Source organism: Channa argus, chromosome 3, assembly GCF_033026475.1.
Source record: "Channa argus isolate prfri chromosome 3, Channa argus male v1.0, whole genome shotgun sequence".
Classification (NCBI taxonomy): domain Eukaryota; kingdom Metazoa; phylum Chordata; class Actinopteri; order Anabantiformes; family Channidae; genus Channa; species Channa argus.
In genome coordinates, this window is record NC_090199.1 from 8,554,206 (window position 1) to 8,568,554 (window position 14,349).

Below are 14,349 nucleotides of genomic sequence, written 5' to 3' on the forward strand. Positions count from 1 at the left end.
GAACTTGCTCTCAGGCGCCTCCGTGAGCTGTGGGGAAAAAATATAAAGTTGTAAAACATGTGGATTGGTACTGCACTGGTGGGCCACGCCAAGTTTAGCAAATCGACGTGTTTACATATTAGCGAACGACGCAGGTACTTTTTACAATGACTCTCAAATTCACTAAAAGATGAAAGAAGAGGGAAAACTTCCACGCGCCGCGAGATAACCGATTAGCAAAAGCACAAGAAAAACGCACGTTAAGGTTCTTTTCGCCAGCGGCATCATTTCCTTCTTTGTGGCATAAAGTAGCGTGTAGCTCTGTTTCCAGATATGCGAGTGGGTGTTCGGTGACGTTTTAGCTGTAAAGCTATTAGTGACCAAGTGTGCTGCATCCCGAGGTTTTAGCACACGTTAGCACCATGGACAGAGAGTGTGTGTCGCTGCTGCCACGGGTCTGTGAAGTACTGGCAGACTCGGCGAGGTCTCTGCCCGATGACACTAGTCTGGAAAAACTTCTGGACTGGTTCACAGAGCTCACCAAGACCGGTCAGTACTGAAACTGGTAGGATGGTGGTTATATTTCAGTGCACGTAGAGGCAGGCTTACTCGTATCCGGTGGTCCAACAGTAGTCCACTTTAGAGATCGTTGTAGCTCTGAACATTCATTGAATTCCACTTTCCACAACTGGTAACAAAGAAATTCCACAGAGAACGTTCCTCAAAATCCTTTCACAGAACACCTGTAAAAAAACTTTTGTCTAGATCTCCTCCAGGTGACGTTTTCTAAATTGAAACTCCTTTTAGAGAGTGAGAGAAAGCTCGTCCAGATGATGTCACCACGAGGTTTTACAAGCAGAGAGCTGATCTTATTTAGTTTCTTTTATTTTAGTTTAATTTAATTTACTTTTACTACTAAATCTAATTGTGTATTTCCCAAACTACAACCATGGAAAACAAGTTAATAAAAAGGCATAAAAGTTGTCAGTTGTGGGCTTTTAGATACCTGAATCCTTCGCTCATTTGTGTGGGACTCCAAAGATACACTGTACCTACATTTAGTGGAATTTGAGTCTCAAATTTGTCACCTGCCCACTTTTTATACCCAGGAAACCATTGAGGTTTCTATGAGAATTGTATAGATTAAATATTAAAAAAACATGTTGCACAGGGTCTGTATGTGTTTGTCCCTCTATGTTGGCCCTGAGATACACTGGAGACTGGATCAGGATGTACCCTGCCTCTCGCCTTACAGCAGCTGGGATAGCCTCCGCCATCACTGTCATGCTAAACAGGATAAGTAGTTAGAGATAATTGAAGGATGGATAGATGTTCCACAGATGTACTACAGTAAAATAGGAGTTGCTACAATATAGCCAGGTTAATATGCTTCTTTGCATACACCTCATCTTTTCAAATGTCTTGTTTTTGTATAAAGCTTTTAGTTCAAAGATAATCAACTTACAATTATATCATACAAAGAAAAAAAGGTAAATGACTACATGTTGAATAAGCTGAATGCAGTAAATATATGTGTTTTGCTTGTTAAAATAATAAAAAAAATAATGTTTGACAATATTTTCCACCGAACTATTAATACTAAGGATGCTATGTGTCATCTGCAGTGATAGTGAGGAGAACCTGGAGCTCAGGCGGCTCAGTATTGCACCAGGTTGACACTAAGGATTAATCCAGCCCCAGTTCAAATATCGAATGCTAAATCTAAACTAATCTCTCATGTCTGTCTTTTCTCCTTATGAAGGGGGATCTTTGCTGGAGTCCTGCCCCTGTCTGCTTGAATTCATCTCCACTGCTGTTTACAACCCAACTTTAGACCCGGTTGTCCTGTCCTTCACTCTCAAACTCACAGGCTTAGTGGCTGCCAGTGAGGACGGATTCAGAATGCTGCAGGTTGAGCTCATGACCCCTTTTAGTTTTACTAAAGTGTCATCATAACTCTAACTTTACTAAAGCCAACCATCACTGCCTGTAACTTGAATCTGTTTATGCCCCCTCATAGGAGTGCTCTGTCCTGGACCTGGTCTTTAACCTTCAACGCTGGAAAGAAGCAGGGCTCTGGGATGATCCCTCTATACGGATTGGCTGGATCCGGGGCTTACAGAGCATGTTGCAAAATCTAAAAGCTCTGAGCTTCTTTGTACAATCAGGTGACACATCATGAAGGAAATCAGACTGTCTCTCCTCTCTGTCCCCAAAATACCATTTCAAGATTAGAACATCCTGAATAATGTATTTTTATATGTTTGCCTTCCTAGGTTTCATTGAGCCGCTGCTACAACTCCAGAAAGACACAAGTCTCTTTGTTGCCTCAGCTGCTAATCAAATGCTCGCCCACACCATGCTCTTCTTCCAGCCACCCTTCTCTGCAGGATCTAATGGTATAAGTAAGAAGGCTGAGGATGACCAAAGGATAGATGCTTCCAGCACAGCTATCACTATGGATACTAGTGCGGAGTATACGGCTGTTGTCTTAGCCATTTCAAAGTACTTCAAGGAGTCACTTGTTCCTAGTGAAAATGCACAGCAGCATCAGAGTCTACAGCTCCTCAAACTGCTGACCCTGCTCCTGGATCAGGCCAGGCCTCTTCTCCGGGAGACGCTGCTCCGGAGCATTGGAGACTCTCTGGAGGAGCTGGTTGAATCGGACCACAGTCATCTCACGCTGCCTCTGATGGACGTCATTCTGGCCGCACACAGGTAAACAGGGCATTCATCCTGAGTTGCTCTGCCTCTGCTGCTGTCCTTCCTGATAACTGATTGTTTGTTTGGATGAGGTCGACCATATGTAGCTGTTCTGGTGTTACTGCAAAGGCCTCAGTTAGACTAGTTCTTTACCCTTTTGTCCTGAGTCTGTGTGATGCTTTCATCCCTTTTTCTTCAGGTAAGTTTCTCTGTTTTAGATGGGATGTTGATTCATGATTGAAATGTTTGGAATAAGCGAGTTTGTTGTTCTTTGACCTTGGAGAGATTTGATTGTTGTCCATTTTTACCAAATTGAGACACCCCCTCCATATCTGCACTGGGAAGATGTGATTTTCAGTTTCTTAATTTTGCTACTTTGAGTGTTAACCTCCCACATTTGAAATCATGCTCAAATTTAATATAATTAATATGTAGCATGAATTCGAAACAAAGACAAGTGGGGAAAATGCCCTGTGGTGATGATCAAAGCAGGTCAAATTTTAACGAGTGTTAAAAGTCTCTCCATGTTTGTCTCCAGCAGCTCCAGGGCTGATAAACCAGACAAGCACATCACTCATCTTCTGTCATCCATGATGGATATCAACAAACCTGCTCACCTCATTCATGCTGCAGCTGCAATTCTCCGCCGTGGCCATCAGTAAGCATCTGTTCACAACACAACTTCACCCTCTTATGCAGAATGTGGCTTCCATCGCACAAGTACAAGCTTAATTTGTTGTTTTTTTGTTTTTTTACTTTCTGTGTCTCTTTCCAGTGACACTGACCACACGAGGTGGGCTGTGAATATACTTCTGCTACCTCTTAACATCATAACTGGCCAGAGTCTACTAGGTAGTAGCACTGCAGGTAATACACATATAGTACACATGTTTTGTTACACACACACACACACACATACACACACACACAGCAAAAGTAAGTCAAAGTCAATCAATGGCACTTAAATGTTAAACTGCAAAATCTGTTTATTTAATACAGTTTGTCTTTGTAACGAAAGCACAAAAAAATGAAGTAAGGTCATTTGAAAAAGACAAATCTTTGACTAATTAAACTGTATTAAAAGGTTCATATATAAAAAATATTGCAACAAAAGTCAAAATGCCCTTTGTCTATATATTTATATTTGTATGTTTGCATTTATGTGAAATAACAGACAGGTCACACTGTCTGATCAATTATTGAAAGCCCACAGGTAAATCTTGTGCCGTCAGTCAGCAGCGTTTAACCTGACATTTTTCCAGCACTGCTGCAGCATCTTTTGAAATTGGTTGTATAGATAATCCTACTCTTTTTATTTTGCAGGGATTTTGTACTTTAATGCCTTTATTTTCAATATTGTCTATCTAACCTGTTTGTTGATAATAACTAGGATCAAATATCCTAAAATTCAAATTAAAAATGTCCAGTCAGTTGGAATTATTTGTGCTCAATCATGTTGTATACTATGTGTAAACAGGAAAACAGACAGAAAAAGCCAACAGTGTGTAGTTTTGCATCTGTGTGACTGAATATATTTTCTGTCCCCGCAGCAGTCAAGCATCAGTTTTCAACAATGGAGTACCTGAAGCATAAAACCTCCTGCATCTCGATGCTTTGTGTCAGTCTTGCAAACACGCCAAAGATCACACAAATGGTGAGGCTGTAGGGACAAAACAGAGGACAGTAAATGGGCTGTATTATGTGTAGCACTCTAATACCTTCATTGTCTCTCTCCTTTCTTCAGCCTGCCGATGTCCTCCCCTGTCCTCCAGGTGTAATTGTCACTGCAGTGTTGTCATTATTAGGTATCTGCAGTGGCTACACATCTTTATCACACACTGGCTGTAACGTGGTTTTCAGGAACATAATTGGCAGTGGCAAAGTTCAGAAATGTGCTTTGGAGACTTTGACAGCTCTCAGCTGCTGCCCAGGTAAAATTTCATGTATGTACATAAAATAAATATTAATAAATATTCCTTCATATTGATGGAATCAACAGTATCAAGTTTTATTAAGTCTGTAATTAAGCAAATGTACCCTAACTAAAACTTAATTGGTTTCAGGTATTTATAGAATTATGCAAAAAAAAAAAGACACAGCTAAATAGTCAAGTCAATTTATTTCAGGAATATACACCTTCCAGCCCACAGTTCTGTTTTTACAATGACAGATCATTACATAGATCATGTGTTAGATTAAAGACATTCAAGTGTTTCAGTGCATATCCAGATAAATTTAAAGATATAACAGATCTTTCCAGGCCATTTTCATTTGTTGTATTATTTAAAATATTTTTGTTGTATAAAAAATCAAAGGCAAAGTCAGATTTACTTTATCTATTACTGTTTATCTATTTAGGATTTTATTATTTTGTAAGTTTAGAGTTATTTCAAAAACATTTTCCTTTTTGATCATGAAAAGGTATTTTGCCCACATCCGTATATAAATATGTTACTAATAATTGATATTTGACTTGTGTATTTCAGGAGCAAAGGAAGAGCTGAGTGCAGTGTTCACAGTTCTTATACATTATCTCAACAATCCTGATTCTGACCCCACTGTAAGTGTGTGTGTTTGTACAGGTCATGAAACTAATATACTTTAACATACTAACACAAGTTCCTCCACAACAAACTACTGTTTCATAGACCTCACTTTATACCAGGCACTGCTATATTAACACAGGCCTTTTGCAAATTGTTGCCACGAAGTTGGCAGCATGTTATTGTCTAAAATATAATTTTATGCAAACACTATGATCTACCCTCCTGGTCGTACAGTGAAGCACAAGACCGCAATACTCATGGTCATAACCTGAGTACAGGTATTCACTTCAGTGTCATTAGATGATTTTTCTTTATTTCTCTAACATCCACATACATGAGAGGCTTTATAAAAATAGATTTTTTTTCAAATTATGTTTGATATAATGTAGATTGTCTATGCTGCCTCTGAGATTATAGGACATGAACTTTGTGACAGGGAATTTCACTGAAGGACAGGTGGACAAGAGGGTTTGTTTCACCTTGACAAACTATGGCTAAGTGAAATCTCTACAGTGATTCATAAGCTATTTCATGTTGTTTTGTGTCATTAAAAGTGGTCTATCTTGTGTTTCTCAGGTGCTACAAAAGTCCTACCAGGCGTTAATAAAATGGATGAGTGTGTGTAAAGACTTCTGCTCTGTAACACACCAACTCAGGCAAAGTAGAGTTCACCTCACTGAAGCCATTAAAAACCTCATAGATCAACGACCTCTGCTCCTTTTGCAACCATTTGTTGTGTTAATGACATTATATTATGTGTGTCTCCTCGTTAGATCTCCTCGAGGTAGTGAAGAAACGTGTGTGTGACATGCGTTGGGAGGTAAGAGACTCGACCATAGAGTTTCTGGGAAAAATGGCTGGTTTAATGAAACCAGCTGGGGAGGAATGCGACATCCTAGGCAGCCCAACCTGCACCACCGCTCTACTGAGGGAGGCGCTGAAGGATCCAGAAAGTTACGTGCGCGCCAGCTCCATCTCTGCATTGGCTCAGACACAGGCAAACAGCTGGCAGCAGGGGGCAGCAGTCACACAGGAGCAGGTAGGCAGAAATGATTTCCTGATCTTAGGACTCTAAAATCTGTAAAGACTGCAGGTTAAATTCTACATCAGAAGTCCTATCAGTTATGATTTTGATAGATTTAATATAAGCTGCTGCTTTTTCTGTACTGGACAAAGAGTATTTTTATTTTTATACTCGATTTTCATCCTTTCCATGTTGCCACAGGGATTAGAAACACCTTCTGATTTATGATTACAACTTAGTTTTGGTTCTGATTAGAACCATTTTAAGTTAATATGGGTTGGGTGGATTTATTTTCTTCTGTCTTGCAAGATGTAGATGTCATATTTTACATCAAAGCCCTCGGGTTTCTGCAGGATCAAGCCTGCAGGATTGTAAGGACATAATAATTAAATCCCCCATTTTAGGATAAATAGATATTTTATATTCAGATTAATTTAGTTGTTTTGGAAAACGCAAAACACTACATTTAATAAAGACAGTATTTTAAAGAGAAATACCTTTTAAAAAGACTAAAAAATCAATTTAAAATGTATTTTATTATTAATGTTTAGATATAAGAGGTAACTGCGACCACTAACTTTTTTTTTTTTTGCTGATGATTTCAATCACATTTTATGAATCAAATCAGTTTTAAGGGATTGGAAAATGTTTCCATGTTTTAAACTCAAACGAAGCTTAAACCTTAGTTTGTTCAATTTAGATTCAGATTAAACCTCATTACACTGCTGCTGAAAATATGATCGGTCAGCTTTTTCATCTCTGCGCTTTTCCATTGCTTCTTTTTAATGAATTATTTTCATCATTTTCTCTATTCTCTTTGTTTTCTTTTGTCTGTTTTTTCTACAACTTTCTCCTGGCAAATGTAGTCATTTCAGTAAGCAGTAAGCTTTAACTTTCACTGAATTGAAAGGTTTTACATGGTCAAACAGGAAAAACTCTATACAGTGATATTTGTGCATTTTAAAGGTTTATGTTTGGAGTGTGAAAGAGCACAAAGAGCAGACAAAGATCTCCAGCCTGATGAATACGGGAAATGTTGTTTCATTGTCAGCCAGCTTGGACCTTTCTATATCAATTTGTCATGTCTTATTATAGTCATAACGTCTAACCTGCTTGGTATGTAAGACACCTTAAGGAGTTCACATCTGGTTTAAAGGGAGTGCATACCCATGGTAAAGCCCACAGGTGTGATCTTACTGGATTACACCTTCTCTCAAGACTGAATGACATTTTCTTCACCGCCTCTTTCTGTAGAATTTTTAGATGAGGCTTGAACATGCAGAATTCTCTTGGTAGGTGTTTTTTTTTTTTTCATTTAATCAGCTTTTAATCAAATCAAATTTATTACCAAAATCACAGATTTTTTCTAATGGTCACATGTCCTCTCATCTGTCCATTTTTTTCAATCCTGCTGCATTGCCTGACTTTCAAACACAGTTAAATGCAGAAATTCTCATTCATGCATTATCTTTGATGAATTTCTCTCACTCTTCTCAGTTCTTTCAGTTCATTTAACGTTTTGTATTGATAACTCAAACCATTTGTGTGTCCTCAGACTGAAATAGTGAGCCAGCTGCTTCAAATTCTCTCCCAGGACACAGAGGGACTCGCCAGGAGAGCGGTTATACAGTATTTCATCGCCTGGTTCTCTTACAGCTCCACACACCCTCCTCCTTCATTATCTACCTCGTCCTCCTCGCTGCTGATGAACTCTGTGCGCTCCGTGCTCTCTCTAGGGATTGCTGACCTGGACTGGGAGGTCAAATTTCACACACTGAAGCTGGCTGGGCTGCTACTGGATGAAACTTTTTCAAGTCACAGCAGCAAGAGCTCGGATTCAAACCCTGCTCTGCTACACCCATATGCTGTTGTTTCTAAACAGGCCTACACGCTTCACACACAAACTGGAACACAAACAGAGGTGGTGGAGTCTGACTTTGCTGGAGTGTTGAGCAATCTCGTGGAGCTGGGAGTCATCTCAGCCTTGTTGTGTGGTCTGGTTGACTGTGACAGACCTGTGGGTTTGAAGGCCTGTCAACTGCTGATAACACTCAGAGACACAGTCTGCCCTCTGTCGCTAAGGGCCCTGGATGCAACTACTGCCATGGCAACAGTTGCCATGGTGTCTTGTGAAGTTCCCGGTTGGGGCTGGGGGCAGGAAATTAAAAATACGCTGGCAATGAAGGCAAGTGATTGGGATAACAAGCTTTCTGCTAGTGCTGAGAAAAGTTTCAGCGGTGCAGACGAGGTTGATTCTGAAGAGGAGAGAGAACATGGTGCGAGAGTGGGAGGGGACTGTGTGCGTGTTGGTGTCTGTGAGGTGTTGAGGGGTCTGGATTTAGACGAGAGGCTGAATGTCCTGACTCAAAGCAGCGACCATGTCCTTAACTCTCCCCTCTCGCTGCTGCAGGACATTCTGACTGCTAATGCTACACATGCTCACCCAAATACACAACCAGGAAAAGAAGTCATAGTGGACTGTTACTAATACACACATATACACAAAGACTTGTACACTGAATTATGTTGGTTTGTTAACAGTCGTGACTCACCCTGGAATCACCCTGATTTTCATTTATTCACACTTATTTGCTTAATGTTTTAGCTGATCGGTGTAATTTCTTGTTGTAAATAAATATTCAGGTTAATATTTGTGAAAATCAGTGTAATTTTTTTGTTTATCCATAACTTACAAGCTGTGGACCATTCTCCAGTTATTCTCTATGCAGTATGTGATGTTTTAAATGCACTGAGATGGTGCTTTCATTTTATCATCTTTACTTGATATTTGCTTAATTTACATTTATTTTCCTCACAAGACATCATTCTATAAATCAGATTTTAAGTTTTCCAGATATCAGAGTAACTGTAATATAGACCTAATTACTGTGTTTGATCGGGGTTAAACTTCATTGCCATCACTGGATACAGGATTCCACGATGAAGTGAAACTGAAGCCCCCTTCACAGAGTAAACGTAAAAATAGCTCAAATATTTTCCTTTGGAATAAAAATAGAAACAATTACATTGGCTATGCTATTGAAAATAGAATAAGAAAGGGTTTCACAGAAGCAAGAACACACAATTATATTTAAACAGTCCATCTACAATATGTGCAGTGCCACTTTAACATGTGTAAAACCACTGCAGGTCATGTTTTAACCATTAAATTGTTGTTGTTGTTTAGCCTCTAAAAAAAAGACTTATGAACATAACAAGCAGCCATATAGTAAACTCTTAAGTTATTTAATACATTCCCTGTCTGTCTTATCTCCTTCATCCAGGCAGTGATTTCCCTCGTGCAAATGTTTCATTAAAACCCCCCAGAGTATAATGTGTGTAAGATATAGAGGGCAGTCCCCACCTCCACATGTTCACACACTCTAACTTGGTCATATAGAAGAACAGAGGGACACATGGGCAGAGAAAACTCTCCTCATTAACTAATGAGCAGGAAGTCAGCAACTGCACACACACACACACACACACAAGCAGATTATCTCATCTAATAATAGTATCGTCATCTTCACTCAGATGTATTCTCTCTCTTCTATCATGGAGTAAAAGTATTTTTGGGTCTGACTCTACTCCTTTCTGTCCAGGATGGAGGCAGCGGCACTTTTCTCTTTCACAGCATCAGATGAAACAGAGATCAGTTTTCGGAAAGGCGATATTATCAAGGTATGTGCGTGTATGTGTGTAGGCCAACACATGTTTCTGCATGTTTGCATAGTAATAGTAATGCATGTGTGTTACAGGTGACAGACAAAGAAGATTATTCTGGCTGGTTCACAGCAGAGATCCAGGGGAAGCGTGGTTATGTGCCTGAAAACTACGTTTCATTTCTTCCTCATCCGTAAAACAACTAATTTGTCCACATTTTATATGGTAGAAAGCTGGCGATGATGATGATTCCTGAATGGGTGATATTATTGATAAGAATTGCTTTTAACTATTGTTACAAACAAATGTGTTTAGCAACCTTTTTGGCTTTTCAAATTTTAAAATGAAGGAGTGGTGATTTGTTATCACAAGGTGTTCAACGAGAAATTCATTTTTCTCTTAAGATTGTTTTAGTCTGAATTTAAAAAAAGCTTAGCAAATTTAAAGTAACTTATATTTGATGAGAAAAAGCTAAAGTTTTAGCAGAGTTAAAGAAGAAATATTTTCACAGAAATGTTTCTCTTTCTGTATATTTGTAATAATTTTGTGACCCATCAAAGTTACTTTGGGGCCCTTTTGAGGTCCTGACCTGAATCACTAACATGCATAATTGAGCTGATGGTTAATTCTGAAGGTATTCATGCATCTGCCAGTTAAAAAAACTACATAAACACAGTGAAATTCTAAAAATATCTTCAGTTGGGGGGAGGGTATAACTTACATACTTGTTTGTTTTCTTTTAGGTGGTTTGCAGGACCGGTGTCAAGACTTGAGGCTGAGCAGCATCTCCGCAGGCAGGACCCTGGAGTGTTCCTGGTTAGGGAGAGTGAATCAGCCCCTGGAGAGTTTTCGGTCTCTGTTAGGTCAGTGAATGCACCACGCATGCAAACGCTTATCATATTCATGCAGGCTGAGATATTAATGTGTCGGAGTCGTGTCAAAACTCATGCTGCAGACCAATGTAACATGTCCGTCACTACAGTTCGATGTTAGTGACTTTCAAATAGTGTATGTAGTTTGCATGTGTTCAATCTGCGGCCATGCAGCGATTCCACATTCACAGTCTTCTATGAAGTGACATGAAATACGCAGGTTGCAGCATCTCTTTATTAGTTGGCTCTTTATTTTTCAAAAGACTGAGCACATTAGAAAGTTACAGCATCCACGTGTCTTTGAGTGTGTGTCAGCATTGGCAGAGGCGCGAGCCAGACTATTAAAATATGCTTTAAAGAAACCATTGCACTAAAAATATCACAGTCACACAGAAAGGGTGTGTGTGTGTGTGTGTGTGTGTGTCTGAGGAGGAACTGTAATTTAGGTCACCAAAAAAACGTGGGCCATTTAATCATTAAGAGTAAATTAAAAGTGTTCAATAATCAGGGCATTATGTAACACCATGCCTTTTAATTAAACACATGTAGATTATGTAATTGACACATGCATCTCCATCTGGCTGCCTGCAGGGGCTGAGAGTTGGTCCAGGTGTGCTGGACACACAGTATGTGCTGCACATATTAACAGTTACAGCCACAAAAACGTGATTCTCAAAGTGATCAGAAGAGGGTGATAATGATCAGCTGATATGATTCATAAGATTTGAATCTGCCAATGTAGTTTTATCTGCAGTGCCTGTCAATACCCGACCATCTATTAACACTAACCTATTATGTGAGATACAGGCCAACTAAATTTCTATATGTGTACTGTAATATGTAAACCCTCACAAGTCTGAAACGTCTACATCTATCACAGTATCTATAACAATATTATTGTTATTACAGTACATAATACTTGTGAGCAGGTTGTGTGTGTTCATATTGGGAAAGTGACAAAAAGTGACAAAAATACACAGGTTTTTTTTTTTTCAGTTTGTTTTCAGTTTGTTACTGATGCAATACACAGACCAACAAGAGACCTTTTTCACCGAACACATGTTGACATTTCACAATTCGAAAAGCATGTGTAAATAACGAAATTAATGATGGCTGACTTACATTTTGCTGCTGGCATTGTGCACGCTGACACAATGTCGCCCTGTCATGGCTCACTGAAACCCTTGAAGAGAACAGAGCCGTCGTTAATGTTATTAGTAACACCGGGGCTTTTCCTGCCAACAAAAAGTCTGCATACAGGATATGAGTCAGAAAACAAAACAGTAAAATGGCATTTTATAAAGATCAGTATGTACTGTATAATAATGTGTCTTACAGTATGTACTGTAGTGCACTAGTTAGTAATACATGTGCACTCCTTCAGACACCTTTAGGTAATTTTGAGTTGCATCGTTCATCGTTTATTGTAATGTACTAATTACCACCAGGTGAGCAAGGAAAAGCACAGGCTTAATCACTAGGTACACATTAAATCAATGTAGTACAATAGTACTGTGAACAATTACTAATTCAATTACTCACTCACATCAAGGTGATTGTTCCCAGTCAAGCAGTCTAGCAGTGAACAACGGCTTAACAATAGGACATAAAAGAATATGTAGTAACTGAAAAGGTGTTGGCTGCCCCTGACTTTTGCATTATGTAATAAAGTTTTCATACTGAAATGTTCTCTACCAGAAGAAAATCCAGTAAAAATACACTAAACAAAACAAAAGTTGGTGAGAGTGAAGTGGACCCAAAGCAAACAAAGTAAACTTCCTAGTCACATACTGTACCTGTCAATGTTTCTTATATGATGGTTTCTCTTAAAATATCCACTTTACGGTGTATTTTGCTTGTATTTATATACTGCTGTCACACCTGAATGTGTGGAGGACAGAGAAGAGGGTGACTCGGTTCTGGCTCTGTGGGAGAAAATAGAGCAGGGATTCTTTAGAATTACTGTAGTCTTAGGCTTTTAGGTGAACATAGTAACGTTGTTACCGATGTGTTTGTTACATCTGTGTGGACGTGAGATTCTGTGAGAAAACCTTGTCTGATGAGTTTGGAGGTGACACCCTCACATGTTGTGGTTTGCGGTCTCTTCCCACACTGGTCGTGGTAGGCGCAACATGCTGAGTAAATTCCTAACCAGAGAAACAGGCGGAGGAACGAGGAAGGAGCGGACGCTTGGTGCAAGAATGCCTTCATCCCTTTGACCTTTCACACAAATTTCAAACGCCTCTCTCTCTCCACCACTTTCCCTTTACAGCTACGGTGACAGGGTGGAACATTTCCGAGTCCTGGAGGGGGGCGGTCAGTACTGCATCTGGGACAAGTCATTTTGCTCCCTCAACCAGTTGGTGGATTTCTACAGAACTCACAGTATCGATGTGGAGACAGTGGTCTACCTCAGAGACCCTCCCTCATCCCCCCGCCTGCTGTCCCACCCTGGATGTAACCCTTATCCCAACCCCTATAAAAGCAGCTCCCAGGAGTCCCTCCCCTCAGCTCGCCTTTACTCTCACCCCTCTCACCCAGAGAGGAGGTCCTCTCCACATTTACTGGAACCAGTTGTGAGGGTATGAAGAGTCATGGAGTATTATTATTCCTACTGGCAAACACGTGCCTGTTTGTCTGATGCCATGATTCTTCTCTCTTTTTGTGTAGAGGCCTCGTTTGGCTCATGCCCTCTGTGACTACACCCCCCCTCAGACCTCCCACCTCCACTTCCTGCGTGGGGATATCATCGATTTACTGGACTGCTCTGGTTCGCTGACCTGGAGAGGGCGTTGTCGAGGCCGAGTGGGCATTTTCCCACCAGAATATGTCCAGCCACTGTACCACTGACGCCATATCCACTAAACACCCTCCTTACTATTGATGTAAATCTGATATGTGGTTTATCTTCTGTTGTGAATGACATATAGGTTGATGAGATTTTCAAATCATTGCATTTACGTTTACGTTTTTACATATTTCCAAGATTTTGAAATTGGGTTTATAAATCAAAGACCCAGAAACACAAACAATTTCAATTTACATGGCAATTTAAAATCTTTAATAACTGGAGTCATGAGCATTTACAAACTATAACAATCATGAAACAGAAACGGTTAAGAAATTGAGATTTATATTAATTAGCAAGCTACAGTAAATCACATCAAAGAACAATTAAATAGTAACTCAAATTTCATAGAACTATGGTTAAAAACAAAGAAGCCCTTAAACATAATTATATTTTGTCAACCTGTTTTTTTAAATGTGCTTTATAAATAAAGTGGATTGGATTGAATAACTTTAACAATATAAACTCAAACATAAACGGATGTTTAATTAATTAAGTCACATACTGTTCAACCTAAACTACATCAATTAAATCTTGCTAAGTGTTTTGCAAACTTTCATTGTAAGATGATGTGTCAGATAGATATTATATTGTGTTGAACTCCACAGTCATGCTAGCTTGTTACAAGCCACAAGCTTCATTGTAATTTGTACAATACCCTTAAAAACTTTAAAACCATGTTACAACAAATTTTAAGCGAGTAAATCAGCCTAT

At 39.4% G+C, this 14,349-nt stretch overlaps 2 protein-coding genes across 4 annotated transcripts; both read left to right on the top strand.

Moving 5' to 3' along the window:
* Positions 1–92: 92 nt before the first annotated feature.
* On the top strand, positions 93–8,914 carry brat1 (BRCA1-associated ATM activator 1). Of its 2 annotated transcripts, none has more exons than XM_067499125.1 (12): positions 93–528; positions 1,742–1,890; positions 2,000–2,147; positions 2,256–2,697; positions 3,221–3,340; positions 3,458–3,549; positions 4,233–4,336; positions 4,427–4,613; positions 5,169–5,242; positions 5,805–5,889; positions 6,002–6,267; positions 7,808–8,914. In XM_067499125.1, the coding sequence occupies exons 1-12, from the start codon at positions 402–404 to the stop codon at positions 8,738–8,740; spliced, it is 2,727 nt and encodes a 908-aa protein (XP_067355226.1). In that variant the 5' UTR covers positions 93–401; the 3' UTR covers positions 8,741–8,914. The 2 variants fall into 2 exon arrangements, with proteins under 2 accessions (XP_067355226.1, XP_067355227.1); XM_067499126.1 differs by having other exon boundaries at positions 3,224–3,340.
* A 722-nt stretch (positions 8,915–9,636) lies between these two features.
* Positions 9,637–14,349, top strand: LOC137124289 (GRB2-related adapter protein-like). 2 transcript variants are annotated; one of them, XM_067499133.1, is made up of 6 exons: positions 9,637–9,709; positions 9,855–9,933; positions 10,011–10,108; positions 10,659–10,778; positions 13,060–13,369; positions 13,458–14,349. In XM_067499133.1, exons 1-6 carry the CDS (start codon positions 9,699–9,701, stop codon positions 13,635–13,637), a joined length of 798 nt encoding a protein of 265 aa, XP_067355234.1. In that variant the 5' UTR covers positions 9,637–9,698; the 3' UTR covers positions 13,638–14,349. The 2 variants fall into 2 exon arrangements, with proteins under 2 accessions (XP_067355234.1, XP_067355235.1); XM_067499134.1 differs by lacking the exons at positions 9,637–9,709; positions 10,011–10,108 and having other exon boundaries at positions 9,826–9,933; positions 13,458–14,345.

Coding starts and splice junctions, on each gene's coding strand:
- brat1 (XM_067499125.1), top strand. CDS start 402: ATGGACAGAGAGTGTGTGTCGCTGCTGCCACGGGTCTGTGAAGTACTG. Junction 1,891..1,999: donor ACGGATTCAGAATGCTGCAG/GTTGAGCTCATG, acceptor GCCCCCTCATAG/GAGTGCTCTGTCCTGGACCT. Junction 3,550..4,232: donor ACTAGGTAGTAGCACTGCAG/GTAATACACATA, acceptor CTGTCCCCGCAG/CAGTCAAGCATCAGTTTTCA.
- LOC137124289 (XM_067499133.1), top strand. Junction 9,934..10,010: donor GGAAAGGCGATATTATCAAG/GTATGTGCGTGT, acceptor TGTGTGTTACAG/GTGACAGACAAAGAAGATTA. Junction 13,370..13,457: donor TACTGGAACCAGTTGTGAGG/GTATGAAGAGTC, acceptor CTTTTTGTGTAG/AGGCCTCGTTTGGCTCATGC.